The 27,891-nt window shown below is 39.2% G+C and overlaps 2 protein-coding genes across 6 annotated transcripts; one reads left to right on the plus strand and one right to left on the minus strand.

Moving 5' to 3' along the window:
* Positions 1–4,456: 4,456 nt before the first annotated feature.
* LOC147279077 (pleiotropic drug resistance protein 1-like) lies at positions 4,457–11,794 on the minus strand. 5 transcript variants are annotated; one of them, XM_086249483.1, is made up of 24 exons: positions 11,481–11,794; positions 11,231–11,351; positions 11,018–11,106; positions 10,842–10,926; positions 10,603–10,762; positions 10,432–10,508; positions 10,225–10,278; positions 10,007–10,097; positions 9,579–9,880; positions 9,187–9,468; positions 8,749–9,065; positions 8,498–8,658; positions 8,292–8,395; positions 8,033–8,189; positions 7,919–7,958; positions 7,640–7,775; positions 7,068–7,400; positions 6,634–6,924; positions 6,461–6,544; positions 6,239–6,372; positions 5,621–5,848; positions 5,344–5,515; positions 4,830–5,084; positions 4,457–4,714 (listed from the first exon to the last, which is right to left on the minus strand). In XM_086249483.1, exons 1-24 carry the CDS (start codon positions 11,792–11,794, stop codon positions 4,457–4,459), a joined length of 4,245 nt encoding a protein of 1,414 aa, XP_086105609.1. The 5 variants fall into 5 exon arrangements, with proteins under 5 accessions (XP_086105609.1, XP_086105608.1, XP_086105607.1 ...); XM_086249482.1 differs by having other exon boundaries at positions 7,640–7,743; positions 7,851–7,958; XM_086249481.1 differs by having other exon boundaries at positions 7,640–7,749; positions 7,851–7,958.
* Positions 11,795–17,882: 6,088 nt separating this feature from the next.
* On the plus strand, positions 17,883–21,418 carry LOC147279078 (bifunctional adenosine 5'-phosphosulfate phosphorylase/adenylylsulfatase HINT4-like). The gene is made up of 6 exons (XM_086250320.1): positions 17,883–17,928; positions 18,023–18,089; positions 20,059–20,135; positions 20,258–20,324; positions 21,146–21,223; positions 21,313–21,418. Exons 1-6 carry the CDS (start codon positions 17,883–17,885, stop codon positions 21,416–21,418), a joined length of 441 nt encoding a protein of 146 aa, XP_086106446.1.
* The last annotated feature ends 6,473 nt before the right edge of the window (positions 21,419–27,891 follow it).

Raw genomic sequence — 27,891 nt, forward strand, 5'->3', positions numbered from 1 at the left:
ACATGTGGTTGACCAGCCTTTGGTAGGTGGCTCCGGCGTTTTTGAGGCCGAAGGGCATGACCTTGTAGCAGTACATGCCGCGATCGGTTATGAAAGATGTGCCCTCCTGGTCGGATTTGTGCATGAGGATCTGGTTATACCCAGAATAGGCGTCCATGAAGCTGAGGAGCTGATGTCCAGCTGTTGCATCGACAAGCTGATCTATTCTGGGCAAGGGAAAGCTGTCCTTGGGACAAGCCCTGTTCAGGTCGGTGAAGTCCACGCACATCCTCCACTTCCCGTTGTTCTTTTTCACCATGACCACGTTGGCAAGCCAGTCGGGATAGTTGACTTCCCGGATGAACCCGTTATTTTGCAACTTGGTTACCTCTTCAGCCATGGCGGCGTATCGGACCGGATCGTACGACCTCCTCTTCTGACGGACCGGTTTGCATCCTGGGTCGGTGTTCAGCCTGTGGGTGATCACGTCAGACGATATGCCTGGCATGTCATCGTAAGACCAGGCGAACACTTCCGCATTGGCACGGAGGAAGTCAATTACGGCAGAACGTTGTTCGGGGCTGATCTGAGTCCCCACTCGGACGAGCCGATCCGGTGTCTCGGCCGAGATCGGTACTTCCTCCCAAGCCTCGGCGGGAAGGGCCCGAGAATCTGGGCTCGGCTCGGAAGTGAAGTCGAATGTCTCCGCCCTTGGCCACCTACCCGAATCGGCGATGGAGTCAAGCTCCTGCGAGTTCGGCAGCTGACCCTTCTGCTTGATCGAAGCGGCGTAGCAAGACCGAGCCGAGCACTGATCTCCCTGGATGACAATACAGTCGTCGCCCACCGGACATTTCATGAGGAGGTTGGCGTAATGGACGATGCAGTCAAGGTCGACCAGAGCCGGTCTGCCCAGAATGATGTTGTAGGCTGACGGCCGCTTGACGACAATGAAGTACGTCATGCAGGTCTTCTTGATCGGTCCCTTCCCGAGCGAAAGGGGAAGGTAAATGTGTCCGAGGGGCTGAACCACTTCTCCCCCGAATCCGACCAAGGCAGGTGTATCGGTCTCCAGCTTATCCTCGCCGATGCCCATCTGCGCGAACGCAGAGTGGTAGAGGATGTTGACTGAGCTCCCTCCATCGACGAAGGAGCGTGCAATGGTAGTTCCGGCCACCTCAGCCACTATGACGACCGGATCATAGTGGGGGAAGATGATCTCATTCGCTTCGTTAGGCTCGAAGGTGACCGGTGCCCAGTCTTTCCGTTGTCTTTTGGAAGTGCTGGGCTGACCCGCTTGGATCGACAGGGACTCGTGAGCTTGAGCCGCCTGTCTGACATACTCCTTCTGGGATTGGTTAGAGCTTCCCACGAAGGTTGGCCCCCCGCCGATCGACCCGATGGCAGCATCCTGGACCTCGATCGTGTTGGTGGGCTTCTTCAGCGCAGCCTTGGGTACCCTAGGCCCGCCGGCCAGGAATTGATTGATCTTACCCGCTCGGGCAAGAGTCTCAATCCCGTCGCGGAGGGCGTAGCAATCACCCGTGACGTGGCCGTGATTGGAATGGTACTTGCAGAAGACGCCCTCCCTGATTTTGTCTGGGGGAGGTCCCTTGATCTCTCTGGCAGCTGGGAGTTGGTCGAAGATCGCCTCCAGACCGGCGTTGAGGGGAGTGTACTCCGTGTACTGGACAAACTTGGGCCCCTTGCCCAGAAGTTGGCGTGGCTCCTCGGTCCTGGTCTTCTTGGATTGGACCTGGGGTTTGGGACTTGTAACCTCTCCTTCCTTCCTCTTGGCCGAGGTCGGCGGAAAGCTCATCGTAAGTGGAGGGAGGATTCCTCATTAGGTGGGAGCGGAGTCCCCCGGCGTGCAGACCTTGCATGAGGGCATTCTTTGCTGACCTGTCGTCGCAATCGTCGCACTTCGTATATTCGATGTTGAAGCGGATCAGATAGGCCTTGAGGCTCTCCCCTTCCTGCTGTTTAATGAGCGACATATCGTTCAAGTTGTAGAGTCGTTCGGATACAACCCGATATCTCGCCAGGAAGGCCCTCCGGAGGTCGGAGAAGGAGTCGATGGAGTTGGGCTGGAGGGTTCGGAACCAACCCCGAGCCGATCCCTTCAAGGTCGAAGGGAAGATTCTGCACTTCGTGGCTTCAGATGCCTGGCGGGCCTCCATGGCGTATCTGAAGCTGTCAAGATGGTCGTACGGATCCTTGGCCCCATCGTACTGATCCATCTTGGGGGGCTTGGTGTCGCGGGAGACCTCAGCATCCATGATTCTGCTGGTGTACGGGAGGGGGAGTTCCTCTCCGTGGTCGGCTCTACCGGTGTACCCCCTGGAGACCTCGACGTGGCCGAGCCGTTCGTGGACGCTCCGGATTTGGTCCTGGACCAAAGTCCGGACAAGATTTTCCACGTCGGGCGGGGTCGGCTCGGCCGCATTTTCCCCTGAGCATTCGGCCCGGTTACCGAGTCTCTCACTCACCGGCTGGCGAGTGATCCTGTCGCTCACCGGTCGTCGATCCGACATGATCATAGTCGATCCTAGTCGGTCGCTCACCGATCGTCTCCCTGAGTGAGCTCCTGATGGGGAAGGATCCTGGCCGGTGATGGGGCCGAGCCTATCCCCAATCGGGACCCTGGTTTCGGCCGAATCGGCTGGACTGTTGGCCCCCAACCTGGATTGGGCCGGGGGTCGCCGGTTTGTATTCGGGTCGGCACGGTCTCCGCTCGAATTCCTGGGGACACGCTTTCCGAAAGCCGCCTGTTTTTGCTGAAGGAGACGGTGGGCATTTAGGAATTCGGCCTGTTCGGCCGGGGGCATGTCCTCGAAGCCCGGGAAGGCGCAATCAGAGTCCTGCCGATCGGTCTGGTCGTTCGGCTCGGCAAAAGTGCTTTGCCGAGAAGGAGACGGTGAAAGGACCTCCTGCTCGGTTCGGGTCCGGCGCGATCGGAAACCCGATCCCCCACTGTTCTCGAGCTGAGCACGATGGCGTGCAAGTTCCCCGGCCAGCTCGGCCTGTTTTGCGAGCAGCTCATTATTCTGCTTCAGGAGTGCATTTTCAGCGGCTAGATGTCGTTGACTCTCCTTAAGGAGTTTATGAGCAGCTCGGATTTTTGAGGGACCTTTGGACTTGGATGTCCTGGGGAGTTGTGCTCCCCTCCTCTTCTCAGGTGTCTCAGGCTGATGTTGTTCATCATTCTGAGATGCCCCTGAAGAAGAACTGCTGTCCCGAAAGATGGTAGTCATGATGACTTGTGTGAAGGAAGAGCTTAGCACTTGCGGTGATGAACGCAACGGCTGAAGTCGATCTTCCCACAGACGGCGCCAATCTGTTGATGCAAATTCTCGTAAGGTAGATGCAACAACTTAGAATAGCTGATCTGGCTGATCAGATGCTTTGCTGGATGATGAAGTGGATGTTGGCTGAGATCTTCCTGCAAAAGAAACAAGATCAAAGGAGATGGACCGGTGTGGTACCAGCCAAACACGCTCCGATGATGAAATCAGTGATGGTGTTTGATGGTGGATGAGGAAGAACAGAGGATGAACTTGGGAGAATAGGAAGAACAAGGCAAATGTTCTGGGTTATTCTCAGCAAGTTGGGTAAGCTCTTTGGTGAGTGGGAATTTTTGTGTGAGTGTTTGTGAGTAGATTCGTAGATCCTCATTTTGTGCATATATGGTGCCTTATATAGGCAAAGGAAGACTTAATGAATAAGTTACCTGCATGTGAATGAATGGTTGCCAGAGACCCATGCACCTGGTCAGACCTAGTTGCATGCTCAGCTGCTTACTTCCTCAGCATTCAATGCTGCATTGAATGCCCTATTAAATGCAAGGTTGGAAGGTTCAGGCAAACTGCCCCAGTAGTCATGAATGCAGACTGGATATTCTATCTGTCAGAAGATTTGTGTCAGGTGTATTTAAGTGTGGCGGTTCGTCCCAGCATGATCTTCCCGGGAATGGCGGCGGAGTGCCGAGCCGAGCCGATACGAACACATGTTTCTTATGCGTAGACATGAAGTCCATGTGTGGTCGGATCGGAAATGGGATTCCAGACCGAGCCGGTCCAGTAGACGGGGGTCTTTCCGAGCCCTAACTGGTTAACGCCAGAACTCGGATGGAGACCGTCCCCTGTGCCGAGCCGAGCCGAACTGGGATGACCGTGGAAAGATGGACACTCGATCCCTTGGAAGATCATCGGTTCGGCTCGGACCGAACATGGTGGGCCCGGCGTAGAAACTCGGTCTGAGCTGGCAGAGGAAATGCTGATCAGTGTTGATGTGGAGGTCAAAGTTTGAACACAGAGAGTCAACTCCGAGGTGGGTGTTGACCAGTCACGTGTCGAGCCGTGATTGGCTGTTCGGATAGATGTGGATTTTCCCACAAACATGTATAATCTTGGACATTCAAAAAAACTAGAAATCATGGAATTTGCATTTATATTCATATATGCATGTATAAGGGTTTTCATCTCTTTTGGAAGTTAATTGCTTTGATTGCAAAAGCAAAGTTGAACCCAAAGAACACTGAAATCCCAACAAGCACAGTTGCAACAACACCTAAAAACTCTGTTCTATACCCAAAATAAGCCTTTATAAAATCCTCCACAGTTTCACCCGAATCAAGTGTGTCCTTCATGTCTCCAAACTGTGAAGCAATCAATCCATACAAAGTCCAAGAGATCGGGCACGCCCAAGAGTACCATCTCCACCATATTGGAATTCTCTGTCACCACCAAATAAAAATGTGAGTACCACCTCTGCTCATAGTATATAATCTTATAACTAAGTTACATCAAATAATCAAGCATGCGTGGTGATCATGATCGACATGCACTTACTGTTTTTGGAATGATAAATCCTGAAAATACGTTCCATAACGGGTAGAAGGCTGAGGATACCACAGCAGCAATGGTGGTGTTGGGAGTAATGGCCACAATCATCATGCCATAGAAGGTGTAGTATAAGAAGGTGAAGTACATGCAGAAGAGGAGCCAAAAGAACTTGGCGACGGTCCAATCATATCCAATCATAGTGTATACTATAACCCCATATAAGATAGTTTGGATCAAAGTGTATGGGAGCTCAATGACAAGCTGCAATACAAATTTACATGTGAATATAATTAACATAAAAAGTTATTGCTTCTACTGAACAAATTACGTTGTTAAGAATTCAAATCCAAATACCTCATTTTAAATCTACATGTCCAAATAGAACCTTAAATTAAGATTTCATAATACTAACAAATTTCACAAATTTATGAGTGCATCATTTAGATGAAGGAGGATTACAGACAGGTCAGCATCATTTACCCTTTAGAAAAGAAAACCTTGTGGAAACTTAATAGCATACCTGTCCAAAGGCATATGGAAAAGCTGAGTACATTCCAGCAGCCCTTTCTCTGTAAAAGACTATCCTCTCAATAGCTATAACTGGCTGTACGGATGAGGCATTGTGTATGCCAATAAAGAGAACAGAAGAATACATAGAACCCATTGCATTAAAAATATCTTGTCGCTTTTGCCTGCATTTCAGAAGTTTTAGCCAAAATTAGGGACCAGGAGATGAGTGGTGCAAAGTTTACACATTTGATTTTATATTTCATCACAAAATTTTATATTTATTGTACCTTTTGGAGCCAAGACCCCAGAATATTGTCCCAAATAGTATAGCCATCATAGTTGTGTACAAAAGTCTCACTGCACTGTATGGTGGGTTTCGCCAGTAAGACAAATGCTGTTTCCATAGGCAAGCTATACACTGGGTAATGAAAGACTGACAGTATTGTGTTGGGAAGTACAAGTCTTTTGAATTTGGTGGAGGAGTACTTAGTTCCTTGATCAAGTCCTTGTTTTTCCTAAGCATTCAACATATAGTATTAGTAGCAGAAACAGAATCCTTTGAAATTCAATTTCTAATATGATTTAATATTCCTGTTCTTCACCTTCAATAGTTAAAAGAATACTGGAACTTCAAATCTCAAGAGTTATATAAAATTTCAAGTACATTTCAAAGGCTTCACAAGGAAACTTGGGGAAAAAGAAATTAAAAAACAAATCATCCAAACTGTGTAGAGCAACTACATTGGATTGGTTTCTAGGGATACATTCGTTTGGACTAGTTTGGTTTCTAATGGTCCCAAAGCAACTGCATTGGATTGGATGACAAAACCCCAAAAACCAATCAATCCAAACTGTGTAAAACCCTATAACTATAACTATTATCACAATCTTTATGGATATCCTACCTGTATATTTCTGAGTTCTTGTATATGTCAGTGAAATTAACCCCAAGAGCTGCTTCTTGTGCTGCAGAAGTAACCTCCAACATCCAAGTTGCAGGATTGTAACCATCCTTTATTTTAGAAACTCCACTAATTCCCTTGATGAAATATAACTCATTTATGTTAGCAGTTGATCGAGCTAATACATTGGCTAATAGTATAGTTTCATGAATTTATAATCCTAACCTCAAAGTATTCGATCAAGTGGGAAGAGTGGTGGCCTAAAGGGCCAACATATATTTCTTCGCCTCCCCGTTTCAAAAAAAACAGCTGCAATTGGATAATGAATTTTTCAGTTCTCATAACATTAAGTACCATATTCAAACTGTCTAATCCTAAAGCATAAAAAGGTCTCTCACCTCATCGAAAGCATCAAATATATCAATGCTTGGCTGGTGGATGGTGCAGACTACAGTTCGCCCAGTGTCCACTGTGTTCCTCACTGTTCTCATTACAATAGCTGCTGCCCTGGCATCAAGGCCAGAGGTTGGCTCGTCCATAAATATTATGGATGGGTTGGCAACAAGCTCTACTGCAATTGTTAGCCTTTTGCGCTGCTCAGTTGAGAGACCATTCACTCCAGGCAATCCTACAAGTGCCTCCTTTATTGAGGTAAGTTCAACAAGCTCCATGACTTCCTCAACGAACATCTGCAAACAATTAACCAGATTTATGGTCAATGACTTGTCTAAACAGAATACACGAATAATGAAACTATGTGCAACCTAGCTTTTGGTTACCATAATTCTTTCTTCAGCCTAAATTCTCCTAACAAAAAGAAAAGAGTGTATACCTTTCTGGTTGGGGAATCAACCTCAGGGGGCAGCCGGAGCCTGGCAGAATAAACCAAAGACTCATAAACTGTAACATGAGGAGAGTGTATATCTGTTTGCTCACAATATCCTGATATGCGAGCAAACGTTTCTTGATTTTTAGGATAACCAGATAAGGTGATGCTTCCCTCAATATATCCACCAGTTTTTCTGCCTGCCAAGACATCCATTAAAGTTGTCTTTCCAGCACCACTAACACCCATTAGAGCTGTTAGGACTCCAGGCCTAAAAGCACCACTCACACCCTTCAGAAGTTCTAGCCGGTCCTCAGTTATGCCTTGAGCTTTCATTTCCTGCAAGGATGTTAATGCATTCAGCACTGGAACTTGGTCCATAATTATAAGAGAGTAAATCTGATAATGCAGTTACATAATAGATTTATAGTACACTGTTTCTTAGTTATATTGTGCCATATATAGAATAAAAAAGTTCTCTCTATAGTTCAAGTTGCTTTTCAGAAGCAATATATGACCAAACATTTTAATAAAGATGGCCTCAGCATTGTTGCCCCTTACAAAAAAGTTGGAGATACCTGTGGCATGTCAACTGCATATCTGATTTCATTAAATGTAACCGAGAGGGGTTCAAAAGGAAGAATCATTCCTCTCCGCCCAGTATGATTGGCGGAGACATTCTCTAGACCTCCATTCCCACCTCCTGCATTGTTACACCATAGCAATTACTTATACCTTGAACTCCAATATGTAGAACAAAAACACAAAGTTTGGAGCTTTATGACCCACCGATAGAGCTCTTTCCTGTTGACGACAGTTCAATGGTCTCTCCAGTTTTCTTGGCATGTTTCCTATCCAAGGCCTCTTTGGAAAGTACTGCCTGAGGCTTTTCAAATGCTGCAGAAAATTATTCCGATTGTCAGAACATTGTGTCCATTTGAAGACAAAAGAATGTCTAGGTTGGTACTTACGGTCAAGGTAATGAAGTGTCAAAGTGAAGAGAAAATTGAACAGAAGAGTGAATCCAATTAAAGCTACTACTCCGATCCAGTACAAACGTGCTTCTGGGAATATCCCTCGAGACTTCAACACCATAACTCCTAATGTTTCTGTTGAGTTGGAAAGAACCTATAATACAATTTTTCCACATACACATTAGCTAACATTTTTCATATTTTGCTCACCTGTTCTTTTGTTATCTTTTGTATCAATCATAAAAATGATGCTCACATGTCTCCAACTTTCTCCAAGGAATTCATTGACAGCTATAGCATTCAGTCCATATGTCAATGGTGAGAACCAATATCCCCACAACAACCATTTCTTCATATTCTCTGATTCACAAAAGCACATTTATTTACCATCAAAATCTAAACCAGTTAACCATAATGGAATAATAATATAATTACTCTGATAAAATTGTATGAATAATTCACCTCGTGATAAGATAAAGCCACCCAGAACAAAAAGGACAAGTAAAGCAGCAGACCCAAATGTGCTTGAAACAATCATGTTCCTTCCCAATGCCCCTATCAATCGGAACAGTGCACTTGCCATCTGACTAATACACAGCAGTATAAGGAACTGTTTGAAGAACCTGCCATTACAAATTTTCATCAAACTTCATAACCAATGACTCTGAGCCTAAATTTGGAAATGCAATATTTGTATTTCTTTTACTTTTCACCTTTCAATGCTCGGATCATAACCTATAGCATAGTAAGTAATGGTCACCCAAATGGAAACATCCACAAAGGTCATAGGGATCTTTATTATCCATGGTGGTAAAGAGTATGCCCAGGCAGGATAGAAGAGAAGGTCCCTTTGCTTGAAAAAGACAGGAAGTTTCATGACAGTCATAGCAAGCTCTGAGAACCCATTGAACATAATAATCATCATTGTAAAAAACAACGCTCCCATATAAATCCCACCATCTGCTACTGAATTCCGGCCCATCTCAGTCCGTAGGAATAGCGTCATTGTTGTGAAAGCCATTAGAATAAGCTAAAACCAGAACAAGTAGAAGTGATCGAATTAACTAAATGTTTGCATTTATGGAATCGCCTGTGTTTTAAAGAGAATACAGGAATTCACAGTATGATTTCAATGCTTATCTGCTGCTCACCTGGGCCAATTTGAATATGTAGACAAATGAATTTCTCTTCATAAGTAGCATTTGTCTTGACATGCAAGCTTTGAACAGTTCCTTCTTACTTACACCATACTTCAAAGTTGCTAAAGCTGCAGGGTTGCCTTTAGACTTGTCAAACGGAATAGCTAGCTCATCTCCAAGTTCTTGACCAATGTGAAATGACTGCAATGCTTCAGAAAATTGCTTGGAAGTTACAAAGCTATAAGGCGTATCTTTATGAGCCCAGTATTGCTCTTGATCTTTCCATGATGTCACCTATCATAGCAAGAAGAAAAACAAACAAAAGCAAAGTTGTAATCAAGTCCATTCTCTCTGGAGAAGGAAAATGATTAATGGAACCATTTGTCATTATATGAGTAAGTTACTTCTTGTAGGAAATCCGCAACTCCTTTCCTCTCTGGACATTTGAAGCCCATGTACTCAAAGAACTCAAGCACATTATCACGGGGACCTTGATACACTATGTGCCCATCTGAGAGGAGAATTATATCATCAAAGAGATCATAAGTTTCTGGCGCTGGCTGCAGCAGGGAAATTAAGGCAGTTCCATTGAGAATGTGGATGGATTGTCTGAGAGAATTCACTATGTGAAATGTTGTTGAACTGTCCAAGCCGGTTGATATCTCATCCATAAAAAGGGCTCTTGCAGGTCCAACCAGCATCTCTCCTGTCATTATTGACCAGTTTTTTCAGAAGAATCAGCCCAAGTACACTCGACACTTTCAGGGTTTGGAAATTGGTAGCGAAGAGTTTGTATCTGGTTCTAGAACTACAATTTCTATGTTCCACCTACCTGTGGTGAGTCTCTTTTTTTGTCCACCCGAGATACCTCGTATCATTTGATCCCCTACTATGGTGTCAGCACAAACTTCTAGTCCTAAAACCTGCAAAATGTTAGCAAAAACAGATATTAGCCCAAAATTTTCATATTCATAATAGCAGAAACAGAAATTGTATGGATCTACTTCGTATCTTTAGGATAAGGCATTAACATAGACGAATGGTGGGTACCTTAAGTATATAGTCTGTAACTACATTTGTTTCCTGTCCTTCTAGTGCTGCTGCCTGCAAAAATTTAAGAAGGAATTCTGGAAATTGAAAATGCTCTATTAACATATGCATAGTTTCTTATATATATGAATTATAAACAGAAACCAATACACAAAAGAAGTTTTTCTTAACATTTTCTTTTCCACAGCCATTCAGCTGTCCTCATACCTTCATGTAGACATCAAGGTCAGGATCTGGCTTAATATTTGCAGCCTTCTCTCTCCTTGATAATTCTACCAACATTTCTGAAAATTTCCCAAATGCAAATTAACAACTCAGATTTCCAAGATTCTTCAAAATAGATTGGATATGTTAACTTTTTATAGTGTTTTAACCAACCATAACGTGGTCCAACCCCTTGACATCTTGCTGAAAATGCCAGAGTTTCTCTCACTGTCAATTCTGGTATGTGGAGATCATGTTGACTTATATAAGCTGATGTCCTCTCCGGTATAAACTCTTCCATCCCTTGTCCGTTGTATGTAACTCTCCCCGAAAGCTAATTTATTGTGAACAAGTTTATAAGGTGAAAACACTAGTAAAATAGTCTTAATTATATGGTAGTACAATATTCTTACTTTCAGATCTTTACTGAGTTTTCCAGCCAACGCCAATAGTAGCGTAGTCTTTCCAGAGCCTGGGGGGCCTAAAAGCAGTTTCATTCTGCAGGAATCACACCAGCAATATGAGAAACATTTAGAAGATTACTCTATGACTATTTTGATGAATATTAGCATCAGTACTGCCTAATTACCTTCTTGGCTTGATAATTCCACTTATATCATGAAGGAGTGGCAATGGTTTCTTTCTACTTGGAAGAATATGAAGGTAATTCAAGAACCCCTTCAGAGAGAAAAAGTGTAATTTACAACAAGGGTGATCAGTTTAAGCTACACATAAAGAGCAAGAATCCATATTATGCATAAAACTGGTCATATAAGTTTGATTTAATTAAAAGATGAATTACCTCTAACATATTAATGGAGAAGTTGAACACTGTAGGTAATGCCCTGCTTCCTACATAAGCTTCTGCTTCAACATTCAAATGCTCAAACCGCACTTCAGTTGTTGGAAATTCTAGTCCAACTCTGAGTTACAACATTTGAAAAAACAGATAAAAGGGTTATACATGCATTTCTTCATACACATATTAAACACAACATTCTTATGAACCCCATTAAACAAGCTAAAGAGATCGATTTGAATTATTTAAGTACCTATCCATGCGGTCCTTGAGCTTCAACAAGAACTTCTCATTATCTTCATCTGCAATCTTTACCAACCTCTCCAACAAATTCTTCCGTTCTAGCAATCCAAGATTCTTGACATCAATCTCTCTGGCCTGGCCATGCTCTTCAGCGAGTATACCCCGCCTTATGCGTAAATAAGTGGGCAGTCTCTCAATAGCAGCCCATGTCAGAGACTCTTCATCGTCTTCTTCTCTACGAGAAGACCTCGAAAAAACTTCCATGGAAGTGGCGTCGTTTCTCCACATGTCAAAACTGCTTATGCGTGCACTGATGCTGCTCATTGTCCCCTACCTCCTCCTCCACTAGTCCTGCACTTTCATTAGTATCAAAATTCAAACAAAACCCACCAAACTTTCCTAACTTTCATGCAAGAAATCAAGTTGCTGAAGAATATATCAGCTCTGTACAGACTGTACGTATTTATTGAAATGGGTGTCTGTGTTCATAAACAGACAGAGAAAGAGAGAGATGACCTAACGTGTGTGTGTGTGTGTCACACCAGCTATGTCATTCCTTAATTTCCTTATATACATACCAGAAGGATATTATATTTTGATGTATTCTTATAGGAGTTTGATATATATGTACACACACAAACATAGCTTTTGAGGTACGTATTTACTATATATAGTGTAACTATTTAATCTATATACCATATAGATCAATTTAGGGGTTCACATGAATTGGTTTTGTTGTTTTCACCTTCTGGGTTCCATGAAAAAGAGTCATGCATCTACCAAATTGCCTACAACTCAAAAGAAAAAGAAACAGAGGAGTGTTTCTATACGCAACAACAGAAAAAGAAAAAAATGCTAGTTCCAAATTCCAAGACTGAGCACCTTACCTGACATGCAATTAATGAAAATATTTGAAGAAATTAAATCTTCCTAAAGTCTTTAATTAATAGCATTGTTTGTTTGTATGAATCTTTTGCATGACAAACAAGCAACTTGTTTAAAAAATTATGAGTGAGATTTCAATATTTCATTATATACTTCAAGTAAGATAGCAGATGCAATATATATATTTTTTATTTCTTACTCTTCATCACGAGGAACACGATCAGGTCAACCCCTTAATTTTTATAATAGAAGTAGCACTCGTTCATTCATTCATTATGATCAAAGTATGGTACATTCTGCAGCAGTTTACAAGTTTTTCTGCCAATCAAGCAAAAGCAATTAAGTATCCATGTCCTCTTACTCTCTTAGTTCAAGGAAACCAATGTTCAAGGAGAAATGACTATAGGCAGGTTCAAGTCTTCTTGTGGGTGGAAAGACTAAGGCAGTTTGAATTCATAGTCTTCTTGTGATAAAAAACTCAACTCGATAGTATCCACTTTTCAGTTTAGCAGCCTAGTATGTGATTGAGAGTATTTTCAACATCGCTAACAAATGTTTTTCAAATAACTAATGAAAAAACTACTTATTAGTCTAGTGATAATAATAGGCTTAATTGTGCTTTTACAACTCATAATTTTAGTTGATTCTCATTTTACCATTCATATATTTATTAATTTGTCTCACTTTACCACATATAACTATTTTCTGTCCTACTTTACCCTTTTCCGTCCATTCCATCTATTCCGTCAGCTAATTATTTAATATTGGTGACAAAAATGCCCATGTCACATCAATATTTTTGACAACTTGGATGACGGAATGGACGAAAAAAATAAAGTGGGACATGAAAATAGTTGTAGGTGGTAAAATGAGAATAAACTGAATAGGTAGTAAAAACATAATAATACAACCGGTTGTCTTTCTAGGTAAGTAAATTTATAATTTTATCCTAAAAATTAAAAAATCGCTAAAAAAATATGAGAAGTGGGAAGTGTGGTGAGCATTAAGGGTACCAAGGGGAGGAGAATCTAGTCAACTACGGAGACGCACTAGATACTAGTTAGGATCTAGTAGCAGTATCAGAAACTCAAAGCTTAAGCGTACGTATTATATAACACCAACCTGTATTCTTATCCCAAGAAAAAATGAAAAATAAGTTAAATAAACTCTAGACGTCATTGCTTATTTTCTTTAGTAGAGACATTATTGCTTAGTTCACAAGTAAAATACATTTTTCAGCATGGACAATGCTACTTTTCATTACGTGGCCAGTGGTCAGACACATAATAAGAGATATACATTTTTCTCAAAAAAAAAAAAAAAAAGATATACATAAGATGTTTCGAGAAAAATATAACGAGTATATACACCTACATTTTCACAACATTTCTTCATATTTTAATCATGGGACCATTTATTATAAGAGAAATGAGGTATACACATGTTATATGTAAGTTTTTTTCAAGAGATATATGTTAATTTTACCGAATCTTTTTTGTTATTTACATTACATTCTTACATTAGACTGTATTTTTTCTTGTCTTTCTAATGCTGCGGCGGATCTACATCATGCCCACTCATCATCAATTTTGAAGAAAAGATTTCATATTTGTAACTTTAATATATAGGCAAGATTTCATACTTTCATATTTGTAATAATGTAGTATTTTCCTTCCACCATTTTGCTTCCCTTTTCTTAAGAGAAAATTGTGTTAATTGGAGTTTTCATTTTGGAGTTCATATTTTATATTTTTTACTTGGATAATTATAAATATTTTTTTTATATTATAAAAGTTACAATTGACCAACTTTTTATATGAAAATACCATATACCACCAATGTCACCTAAAAATTATATATGATAAAATCTTCTCTTACAGTATAATTTGACACATTTATGTTGTCAAATATATTACTAATCAAAATTAATAGGTAGAGTCATGTCGAGTACGTATGTGATCCAAAGTTAGGAAACAAGAATTGGGAGAAAAAGTTAAGACAAAAAGCATCTTCCAATTCCTAATTATCCATGCTAATTTTTCTTGAATTCAACTTATCATCCATTTTTAAAAGTCCTTGGGATCAAAAAGCCCAAGTGATGAGAGTAAATGGGATAATAACTTAAAAATTAGGATTAGGTTCATAATTTGATTTCCTGCCATATAACACAAAAACTTATCATCCATTTTTTGTTCATTTTCTCAAATTATATTTAAGTTGGGCCAAACTTATCATCTGTAGGCATGCAATAGTTTTAGAATGATATTAAACCGCACGTCATGTGCTAGATCTGATTCATCCGGAATAAAACAAATCTGCACAAAAGAGTTGTCGTTTTTAGAATAATGGGAAACTTCACTGAATCTTATGTTAAAAATACTATTACAGATTTTATTCAAAAAAACTATTATAGATATCTGAAAAAACTACTGCAGAGGCTGAGATACAGGATTCTAGTGTTGTACAGAAAGATATATATAGTAAAGAAAAAGGAAATTTACATGTTAAATTAAAATACGTACAATTACAAAACTCAGACCAAACCCCATACATAAGGAGTTGGCTTGCCCCTTGCCCAAGAAAGCTGAGTAAAAAGATTTTGGTCCGTTGTATGGCAAATGGCAGAGATCCTAAGTCCTAACATGTGGTATATATATGCATGCATGCACACTTACTAATTAAAAACTTGGGATTTCGGCAAACCAAGGATCAGGAATTTGCTTTATATTCACATGATGCATGGCATTCTCAATTTCCTCATCATATATCTCTTTTGGATTTTGAATACCTTGAATTGATTGAATTAAAAGGCAAAGATGAACCCAAAGAGCACTGAAAACCCAATAAGCACAATTGTAACAACCACTAAAAAGTTTTATCTATACGCAAAATGCGCCCTTATAAAATGATTAAAATCATCCACAGTTTGTATCACCTGAATCAAGTGGGTCCTTCATGCCTCCAAACTGTGAAGCAATCAATCCATACAAGGTACAAGAGATCGGGCTCAACCAATAAGCTAGTACCATCTCCACCATATGGAATTCTCTGTCACGTACCACCAAAGCAAAATGTGAGTGTCATCTTCACCCATAAGATACAGTCTTATAATTAGATTAAGTATTAATCAAGCATGCGTGGTGATCATGAATGACATGCACTTACTGTTCATGGAATGATAAATCCTGAAAATACGTTCCATAACGGGGGTAGAAGGCAGAGGATACCACAACATACCTGTATCCAAAAGCATATGGAAAAGCTGAGTACATTCCACTATTCCAGCAGCCCTTTCTCTGTAGAAGACAATCCTCTCAATACCTATATATAACTGGCTGCACGGATGAGGCATTTTGTATCCCAGTCTTTCTGGAGCAGGAAAATAATTAATGGAGGATGTGTCATTATATGAAGCCCATGTACTCAAAGAACTCAAGCACATTCTCACGGGGACCTTACACTACTAGGAAATACCCCAATAGATATCACTAAAAATATATCGGTTTTAAAAAAATCGATATTGTCAAATTTTTTTATATCAGTTGGATTTTTAGTTTTCTAAAAATGATGTCTAAACACATTTATATATCACCAAGTTTACAAATTCGATATCTAAATTTTTGGGTAGAAATTAAAATTCTATGATAACCGATATCTAATCCATGAACTAATATTAATTAATTCAGCTAAAAATCAAATATACAAATTTTTTTGACAACTTGAATGTTTGGACTTAAGTTAGACCCGATACCCCCCCCCTCTCAAACACTCCCTCTCACCCCGAGCTCTCTCTCTCTCTCTCTCTCTCTCTCTCTCTCTCTCTCACCCGCAGCCCTCGCCGTTGCTGTGATTTTGCTTCAAATTCCCCCAGACCAGAATCCATGAGGTCTCTACCTCATCGATCCTGCTTCTCAAAAATTCCTAAAGGCTTGACAACTCTTCACTCGCAGACACATTCACTCAGACTCCATCAGACCAAACTCAGCTCCTTCTCTCTCACCCTCGCTCACTGAGACCAAACTCAGATCGACCAAACTCTCCTTCGATCTCTCTATCTCTATGTCTCTCTCTTTTCTCTTCCTCCTAAACACGATTCACTCATCCAAAATTGTAAAACCCCCAAATTCTAGGGTTTCACTTTCTCTCTCCGATGGAAGGCAACGACGAGACCTCGGGACCAATGATTGACGACGAGATCTATCACCCATCGTCCAACACCCACCGCCTAGTATCCATCGTCTAGCTTTTTGTGTAACACCCATCCAACTCCGACTCTGTTCTCCGAGAGCTCTCTCAGGTACTCTCTCTCGCTCTTGCTTTTTGTGTTTTTTATTCACCTTGTTTGCTTGCTATACTCTTCCTTCGGAAGCCTGGTTTTCTCTATTATTTTTGGGAATTTTGGTTGAATTTAGACAAATTTTCTCTACTATTAGTTTCTGAAAAATTTTATTTATTTTTTGGTTGCAGGTGGTTTCGGCTCTCTCTTTCTCAGCTATCTTTCCCTTTCTGAGCTCTCACATGCTTTCTGTATTTCTCTCTCTCTCTGTCTGTGAATTTGAGTTTTCATAATTTACCATGATGAATTTCGATTTGGCTTAAAGACTCTGTTTGGTCGGGGTTTTGATTAGTTTGATTTGGTGTGAGTTTTATTGTGAAATGTTTGAGTAATTTGTATGTTTCAATTTGGAGTTTTATATTTGCTTGCAAGGTAACATCTGTCTCTTTCTGCTAGGATTTTATTAATTTTGTTTTCTGTTTTGGTTAATTTAATTTAATTTTCTGTTTTGAGGAAGTTCACATGTGGTTTACTGGAAAATGATTCAGACTTATCCAGGGCATAGGTTGGATGGAAGTTCCTTCATGCTATAATGATAGTTTGTGGCATCTATTTTGGCATACAAGAGTACAGCTGCCTCTATATTTATATCTATTTGTATCTATTTAGGTTTTTTTTTTTTTTTTTGTATTGAATATTTTATTTCTTTCTCTCGCACTTCCCTCTAATTTTATTCTTTGGTTCCTTAGGTGAGCAGATGTCTGGTGTCTTATGTGGTCCTAGGCTAAGAGATCAATTTCAAGGATTCATTCTAAAGGATGGCTTAACAAGGTACCGGCCTATATATATATATATATATATCACTGTATGTGTGTGTGTGTGTGTGTACTTCAAGGTCGGCAATGATCCAATTTCCTTGTGCATTCACACCATGTATATTTGAATATTCTAATAAAAGTTATTTATTTCTTTGGTTGGATTAATATTGTTCTGTATTTGGGATTTTTTTTCTTAAAAAGGAATAGATTTGGCATCCAATATATCAATTATTATTCTAAATTCACATATTTTAAAATCAACTTCATAGCTTAACATTGTTTTGGGAGCATTTAGGATAATATTTATTTAACAAAAGTTCTAGACATTTAGCCAATGTTGAAAAAGGAGAAAAAAAAAAAAAAAACAGGTGGCAGGGTGGGATGTGGTGAGGATGAGGGCATAACCATATTCTTTGCAGGGCAGGGACAGGAAATGCGATTCACGATCCTGATTAACTCTTTGCTGATCCCTAAGAATTGTTTCCATTAGATCTATTTTACTTCCTTGAACCATGATTTGCTTAATGCTTTCGTGTTAGAGGTATGCTTATCTTTTTTAATGGCTTTGTGCAGGCAACAATAATGATAAGTGGCTTATTCCACTGTCTTGGAAGACTGTGTATGGACCACTCCCAGATATGTCTCTCTTTTAGGCAGGATTCCTCTGATCTGAGGTATGATCTGCAAGGATGGAGTACCTCCTATTTCAGCTTCTTACCCTGACCTTTTTGTTTTCTTCAAGCTCCTTCTAATGATCTTTTTTTTTTTTTGGCCTTAAGTTCCTTCAAAAGTTTAGTTTGGAAAGGGAATATGTATCAGCAGAATTGATTGGGATGAGAAATTGAATATGTACATTCTTCAGATACATATGAAAACAGAAAATATTCTATCCGGCTGTGGCTTTCCCATCCTTTTCAGCATTGTCAATATCCTTTACTTCTTGTGTTGAATACTTTCTCTATCTCTTTTATTGGTAGATTCTTTATAGGCAGGCTAAACAGGAGATGATGGCTTTGCTTCTCTGTAACACTGATTTGCTGATCTGCAATTAAGAAAATGCTTGAATAAGATTGGTTTTCTGTGGTGTTTAGCGTAATTTTGTCATTTTAAAACACTAGGGTAGCTGACTGTCAGCTATTAGCTTTTACAGTTTGGTTGAGAGTAGGATTTCTTACGAGGACAAAGCTATTTCTGCTATTATTTTCAATATAATCTTTTAACCCATGAATTAATACTAATTATAAGGAAAGTTACTTTCTTTAAAGTACTTAACTTATTTCTATATAATCTTTTAACCCATGAATTAATACTAATTATAAGGAAATTTACTTTCTTTAAAGTACGTTGCTCATTGTTTTCCCTGCTTGTTTGTGCTATTTTTGTGAATGGATTTTAGCTATTTTGTATATAAATAACAAATGCTCTTCAAGAACATACTATTTAATTTCAAGACTATGTCTAGGCTTCAATTTAGAGTATCCAATACTTGAAACCGAGACACCCATATAGAAGAGAAATAGTTTGTTGCTTCTTTGAGCTTTATTAGCTATTTCTTTTTTTGGATTTATTTAAGTTTTTAGACGTTTACTACTTTTCTGCAACTTTTATAAAAACTAGTAATAGACAACTGATTCACTTGGTCTTATTGGTTTAGTGGTTGAGTTTGCTAAGACGGGGTTTTGTCTAGGCTAGCTTTTGAATATGATATTGCAGTAAACTATTGCTATAACAAGTTTGATAATCGTCTCTATTTCTTTTGGGGGAAGGGGGGGAACTTTATGAGTACTAGGTTTTTGTTGGTTCTTTTTAGTATTTACGTTGGAGAACTATTCTGCTATAACATGTACCTATGGATGGGGATTGACTGAAATTAGCCATTGTGCTTAATTTGTTTTTATTGGTAAAGAGTTTCTTATACTTGAACCAAGTAGTTACTATTGTTTATTTGGATGGGATAAACAACAGTAGTTACTATAAACTAAAGTTGTTTACTGTAGTTACTGAAATTTACACTTGTTCAAATTCGTTATAATGTTAGTACTTTGTGTGATTGGAGATGTTTCTTTCCTTCATTAAGTAGTTAAATATAGCTGATTTTTCTTCATAAGGTATTTAATTCGGATGCTTGCAGTAATTGTTAGTTAAGAACTTCATTTTTTTATCATTGTATGGATGCTTGCAGTCATTGTCAGTTGATGCTTCTTTCTTTTTTCCTATTCTCCTTTCTTAATAATCTATACAAATTTACAATGGTTCAAATTTGTTATAATGTTAGTACTTTGTGTGATTGGAGATGTTTCTTTCCTTCATTAGTAGTTAAATATAGCTAATTTTCCTTCATAAGGTATTTAATTCGGATTCTTGCAGTAATTGTTAGTTAAATATACATTTTAATTTAATATTGATTTTAGGTTTTGTAAGATGTTAAAGGGAAATAGGTGGATAATTTAATATTGATTTTAGGTTGATTTTAGGTTAGTTAAATATACATTTTAATTTAATATTGATATATATCAGACCCGCTGCTGCAAGGTATTGAATGACTCCCCCCAATCCCATTCATCAGTGTCACCATTTTCAATTTAAAATAACAATCTTGATTCTTGTAGGCATTACTTGGTTATTCCTGTGGATCACATCCCAACTGTGAAGGATCTTCAAAGAACACCTCAAGACTACTCTTTGGGTAATCTAAATGTTGCTCAAGCTTAAATGATTCATGGTTCAACCAATGTGGGACTTTTTTCTTTGTTTTTTCATCATTATATGTATTAATCTTACACCCCATTGTTTTTCATTGTTGTTCAGTATGTCACATGTTAGAAGTGGAGAAAACTCTATTACAACGAGATGCACCTCAATGCCATCAGTACAGGTATTGCCCTGTTCTTGAAAGCTTTTATCTTTGTATTATTTTCTGATATGCAATTATTCACAATTAGATTGATTTTTGGGTGTGCAATTGTGCACAGTTAGATTGATTGTCAGAAGCTGTTCTCTTAGGTTGTTTCCTCTAGCGTTGCCTCTGCTGGAAATTATGTAAATTTGTATTACAACTTGATTCAGTTATTATGCTACTATTCTTGAATTCTTGTGGCACCGATTGCACCAACATTTGCTTCATAGCCCGTCCTTCTTGTTTCTTTAAGCCATTTGAATGCTTATTATGTACCATGGAAACGATGGATGTGAAATTGTGCCTTGGTGGTGAACACTGGATTGTTGACTGTCAAAGAATAAAAAACACTAGATTAGTTTCAATATTTATATTCTGTCTGTCCTACTAACATGTCACCCATATTGCTTAATGCAAAGATGGGCTGGTTAAGAATGTGAATGTTCATAATTTCTGTAATTTGGGCTATACATTGACCAATTTGTCCTTTACATCTTCTATGGAAGATGTCTTTCTGTAATGATTTGAAGAGACCTAGGAAGTAGAAGATCAATACATGAGGTATTCAGCAGATTTTGATTCCTATATATCCACTTATACTTGTGAACCTAAAATGATTACACACAAAAAATTGAATAAATGAACTTGAATTAGAGTAGGCATGCATGCAGTATTCATCTGAAAAACAATTAGGTCAAAATAATCATTACTTGGTTTTTACTTACTTTGAACTAAGGTTCTGCAGATGAATTTGGTTATGAAAGAGTTTTGAGTGTGATGTTATTATGTCCTTTTGACAGATTTGGCTTTCATCAGCCTCCATTTAATTCTGTTAACCATTTGCACCTTCATTGTTTGGCACTACCCTACATACTCAGGTAAGCTATTTTGGGGTTTACGATATGCCTAAGATTTCTCTTACCTCAACTTGTTCATTGAAGTGACATACCTAATTACACTTGAACAGATGGAAATATATAAAATATATGTCTGTGGGATCATTTGGATTTCTTGAAGCTGAAAAGTTGCTGGAGAAGATAAAGCCTTTCTCACCAATTACTTCAAAAGTGTGATTTGCGTTATAAATTAGTAGTGAAACATGATACATTGGCTTTCCCTAGTTAGTGGGTAAACTATGTAAAACAGAAAAAAGCATATGTCATGTTAATCGTTATGGTGAATCATATATCTTGGTTTGCTTACCCTTAGAATATGTATTGCTTCAAATTCTAATACAAGTATAAATATTTTTATTCTCTATTGATGCTTCTGTTTCAGTTTTGTGGTGCTTTATATTAAATTACTGTAAGTGTAAGTGATGCACATGAGAAATGCTAAGATTCCCTCTCTACAATTTCTCTGGAAATTGGATGTTGGAAATGTATGAGAATGTTGGATGAAATTTATGGAAGCATTTAAATTGCACAAATTGGATGTTGCATGTTGGAACTTTTATATCAAATATTTGGCAGGAAAAATTGATATCTAACAACTCATTTTATTTTATTTTTTTAATTAAAACACATTTACAATATCAGTTAAACACTGATATCTAATGTCTATTAAATCTGATATTTATACAGGTATATACATTGAAATAACAAATAATACCGATATCTAATGTTATTTTTATATCACATTGTAACTCAAACCTGATGTTTAAGAGACTTATAATATTTAAAACAACGAACAAACAGATATCTAATGTGTACATATATATCGATTTTAGTTACAAATTCGATGTGTTAAAAATATTATATATCGCTTTGATAAAAAAAGTGATGTAACAACCTACCAAATATAGCTTTTGATGAGTTTATAATATCGAAAAATAGAACCAAACAGATATTTAATATACCTTTTAATGTCAGTTCTTGAAAAAATAATGATATTAAAAGTATATTACATATCGGAATCCGTTCATTTAGATAGCGGAAACTTGAAAAATCGATATATATTATTTATTAACAATATCGGATATTTAACAAATAGGATGTCTAATTTGATATAGACATCGGCCCAAAACTGATATTAAAAATAGGGTACATTAGATATCACGTCTGCCCTTATCGGTCGCAAACTTAATAGACATCAGTGTTCCACTGATATCTAATAGGGTATTTCCTAGTAGTGTTAATTGGTACAAAATTATGTACCCAATCATTGAGAATGTGGATGGATTGTCTGAGAGAATTTAATTGACTATGTGAAATGTCGTTCAACTGTCCAAGCCGGATGATATCTCATCCATAAAAAAGTGCTCTTGCAGGTCCAACCAGCATCACCCCTGTAATTATTGACCAATGTTTTCAGAAGAATCAGCCTAAGTACAATGTGACACTTTCAGGGTTTGGAAATTGGTAGTAAAGAATTTTTATCTGGTTCTAGAACTACAATTTCTATGCTCTAATTAACTACCTTTGGTGAGTCCCTTTTTCTGTCCACCAGAGATACCTCGTCTCTTTGGATCTCCTACCATGGTGTCAGCACAAACTTCTAGTCCTAAAACCTGCAAATTGTTGTTAGAAAAAACAGAATTAGCCCAAAATATGCAAATTCATTTTACCAGAAACAGAAATTATGTGGACCTAGTTAGTATTTTTATATATAAGGCATTTAACTTAGACGAATTGTGGGTACCTTAAGTATATAATCTGTAACTACATTGGTTTTCTGTCCTAGTTCTGCTGCCTGCAAAAATTTAAGCAATTTTGGAAAATGAAAATTCTCTTTTAAGTAACACGTACATACATAATTGATTTTGTTGTAAAAGTATGTGAAAAATAGAGTTTGTGGAAAAGAGAGGCAGAGAGAATATGATCTATGTATTTCATTCATCTCATAAATATCTTTATATAGAGGTAGGGTTTACTAGGTTTTAAATATTTACTAGTATGCCCCTACAACTAATTATAGGAATAGTCACACATAATAATATATTTACAACACTCTCCCTTGGATATTTCATGTCATTAGTGTTGTCTCTACTATGCGCTTCTAAGTTGCCTCGTTAAAATCTTGCCAGGTAATAAAAACCATGTGGGAACAAAAAACAACCCTGGTCGAAGGAAAAAGAGTGCAACGCACGTGAGTGTGGAGTAGTCGCATCAGAACCTCGAAAGTAGGTGAAGTCATATCTTCTGGATCATAAGCAGATAGTATGTCTATGGGAGCAGGGTGCATTAGAGTTGCTACACCAAAACCTTGCCCAGTAAACCCAATGGGAAAAACCCGTGGTCGAAGGCAAAAGATGAGCAAATGTATATATATCATATCAACACATCTTCAGGATGTAGTATGAGTAGGGTGACCATGCCAAAATGTGCCTCATTAAAACCTTGCCAGGTAACAAAACTCAGTGGGACAAAATAACCCTGGACGAAGGACAAAAGAGTACACGATGGTCAAGTGAGTATGCTTCGGGATACTCCCCCTGATGTTGACTCCCCCTGAATACTACATACTAGGTAAATCAGCCAATCTACGTGAACCAATACCTCGAACATCCATCAAGAACGTGGACTTTGGTAGTGACTTGGTGAAGAGGTATGCATGGTTGTCTTGAGATCGGATCTGCTTGACTCCAATTATCTGATGCTCTTGTTGCTGTTGATTGAAGAAGAACTTCGGTACAATATGCTTGGTGTTGTCCCCTTTAATGAAATCTGTCTTCATGCTAGATGCAAGCAGTATTATCCTCATAGATACTCGTTGGTTCATCAGTGGTGGAATGCAGCCCACACGTAGTTCGAACATGCTTGGAAACTGCTCTTAGCCATATACATTCACGAACTGCTTCGTGAAGGGCTAGAATCTCAGCATGATTCGAAGAGGTAGCAACAAGAGTTTGTTTCGTAGACCTCCAAGATATTGCTGTATTACCAATGGTAAAGACATAACCAGTTTGAGAACGCGTCTTATGCTGGTTTGATAGATACCCTGCGTCAGCATATCCAAAAAAGCGGGCATCATTCCGAGGATCGAGGGGGTTCGATCCATTCCTTGATGCGTAGCTAGGGATAGAATAAACTCATATCTGTCGTACCTCTAAGGTAGCGGAAAATGTCTTTTATGTCATTCCAGTGGCAGCGTGTTGGCGCAAAGCTATATCTAGCTAACAAGTTCATAACGAATGAGATGTTCGGTCTAGTACATTGAGCCAAGTATAATAATGCGCCTATTGCACTTAGATATGGGACTTCTGGTGCCAATATCTCTTCGTTATCATCTGCGGGACGAAACAAATATTTCTTAGGATCTAGATTACGGACGATCATGGGCGTGCTAGAAGGCTTCGCTTTATCCTCATTAAAGCGCTTTAACATCTTCTGGATGTAATTCGGTTGATGGACTAGAATTCCATCTGCACGGTGCTCGAGCTCCAGGTCGAGACAGAAATTCGTTCTCCCAAGATCTTTTTTCTTGAATTCCAACTTCAGGTGTTTGGTTGTTTCCTTGATCTCTTCAGGAGTACCAATTAGATTCATGTCATCGACATAAACAACTACAATAGCAAAGCCGGAACTTGTTCTTAATAAACACGCAAGGGCATAGAACATAATTCACATATCTCATCCCGATCAAATACTCATTTAGACGGTTATACCACCTCCGTCCGGATTGTTCAATCCATAAAGTGAACGCCTCAAACTAATGGAGAGCGTGTTCCGTGGTTTGGAACTATTTGCATCGGGTGTCTTAAGTCCTTCGGGAACTTTCATATATATATATCTCTGTATCAAGATCCCCATAGAGATAAGCAGTGACCACATCCATTAGTTGCATACTCAGTTTTTCGGAAACTACCAAACTGATAAGGTAGCGGAACGTTATGACGTCCATTACGGGGGAATACACTTCCTCGTAATCAATCCCAAGGCGTTGAGAAAATCCTTGCGCCACTAGACGAGCCTTGTATTTCACAATCTCGTTTTTTTCATGACGCTTCCTTACAAATACCCATTTAAATTCTACAGGTATAACATGGGGAAGTGTAGGTTGACAGGCCCAAACACCTTTCTCTTTGTCAAGGAATCTAATTCGACTTGGATTGCTTCTTTTCATTTTTGCTAGTCGTCTCGACGTTGACATTCATCAACGGAGTGAGGTTCGATGTCATCGCAAGTTATGATTTCGGTAGCTACCACGAATACAAATATATCATTGATGATAATCTCGTTTCAATTCCAGAGCTCACTTAAGCATGCATAATTTATAGAGATCTCTATGTTCTCGGGAGTGGGTTCAAACGTTGGAGCGTTCCCCAACGTCGTCTCTTCTGAGACGGACCTATAATCCGGAACTATTTCATGAGATGGATCGATTAAGATCGCGATGTCAAGGGGACTCGTTTGTGCCAAATTTATCCTCTTCTGGGAATAAGAGTCCATCGAACCTAGTGGTCAACCTTATTTCTGGGCAGGGACATATGACTGGTTAGCCGTTATGGCTGTACCTCGTCCATCTGGGATGACACGTCCTCCTGGGACGACATGTCCTTCGGGGACGGATATTCTTATAGGCACGCTTGCAGCATATATATGAGATCTCGTCACTTTAGCTAGATCAGAGAATGCGTCTGACATATTATGAGTTATACTCTGTAAATCTAGAATTCTCCACACTTTGTTATCACATTGTGCGGTTTGGGGATCAAAATGAGACATAGTGGGGACATTCCACGTTAATTCACATCGTTCTTCAGGAACGGTGACATTCTTATCTCCCCCTAACGGCGAGAAGACTGTCTCATCAAAATGACAATCCGCAAATCTGGAGGTAAAGAGATCGACTGTCAAGGGCTCTAAAAAGCGTATAATAGATGGGGATTCATAATCAACATATATGCCCATCGTTCGTTGAGGACCCATTTTGGTACGTTGTAGCGGCGTAATTGGCACGTAAACTGTATACCCAAATACGCGTAAGTACGAAACGTCAGGTTCGTACCCAGTCACCAGCTGTAACGCGGAGTAAGGTTGGGTAGCAGTGGGCCTCAACCGGACCAACATGACTGCATGCAAGCTTGCATAGCCCCACGCAGAAATTAGAAGCTTGGTGCGCATAACCAAGGTTCGTGCGATCATTTGTAATCTTTTAATGAACGCTTCTGCGAGACCATTCTGGGTGTGAACATGGGGAACTCGATGTTCAATATTAATCCCAAGGGACATGCAATAATCATCGAAAATTTTCGATGTAAACTCTCCGGAAGTATCAAGTCTTCTGGACTTTATAGGATAATCCGTGTGGTGAGCCTTCTGGACGAGAAATTTAGCAAAAACAGTGTTTCTTGTGGACAATAGTGTAACATGTGATCACTTTGTCGATGCATCAACCAAAACCATAAAATATTTAAATGGTCCGTATGGTGGTTGGATAAGTTCACAAATATCTCATTGTATCATTTGTAGGAAAATGATGGAGTCTTTACTAGTCTTTGCATATGATGGTCTAGTATTCAACTTTCTGAGCGAGCAAGTTTGGCATAGTGTGTCACTAAACACAAAATCCTTATTAGTAAGGGGATGCCCATGTGATGAATTGAGGATACGGCGCATCATACTTTGACCTGGGTAACCTAACAGGTCATGCCATAGCAAGAAACTACTCGAATTGGTTAACTTCTGGTTAACTATGTAATTGGCCTCAATCGATCTAATGGTGGTCATGTAAAAACCGTTCGAGAGACATTTCAATTTCTCCAATGTACTCTTCTGGCCATACAAATTGGAGGTTATGCAAAGATATTTCACTCCATTTTCCTTAGTGGTTTCAACGTGATAACCGTTGGCTCGAATATCCTTAAAACTCAACAACATTCTTCTGGAACTTGGAGAATATAAGGCATTATTAATGGTAATTCAGTACCATTGGACAACATAAAAATGGGTTTTGTCATGGCCTTCTATCAGGTTGGATTGACCTGATATAGTTGTCACAGAGGTATGAGTAAGCAATAAGTTTGAAAAATACTTATCATCTTGGAGTATGGTGTGCGTAGTAGCACTATCTGCCAGACAACAAACTTCCCCACTAAACATGCTTATTCATAAATTTAATTCAATGGATCACATGTATGAATAATATTATTGAATTAAATCATACTCGCATAACCAAATTTTCAGAACAAATAATCCAAGTCATAAATCACCAAAATAATCCGAATAAGAAACATTATTCAGAAAATAAATACGGCACAAGTGCTGATCATATCCATTTCATCGAGTTTCTAATCCTCGAAGTGTCCAGATTCAGCCTGAAAATCAGTGACCTTTAAGGTGGTATCCATAGGAAATGATCCCTCAATGAGGTTGGTCTCTCGAGTTCCGTGACTGGCATAATACTCATCTACAGCTTGCGCTGATGCACGGTAGGTGCGAGACCAGTGATCAGTTCCTCCACATCGGTAACAGAAATCATTCTGATTCTGATTCTAGTGGCGACGGGCCGGACCAGTGTTCCTTTCATTTCGAGTTCTTGGGGCCTAGGGACCGTGGTTCCTACCACATGGGCCATGGCCACGTTGGCCTCGGTCATACGGGCC

The sequence above is a fragment of the Dryas octopetala genome, chromosome 7, assembly GCF_963921425.1.
Source record: "Dryas octopetala chromosome 7, drDryOcto1.1, whole genome shotgun sequence".
Classification (NCBI taxonomy): Eukaryota; Viridiplantae; Streptophyta; class Magnoliopsida; order Rosales; family Rosaceae; genus Dryas; species Dryas octopetala.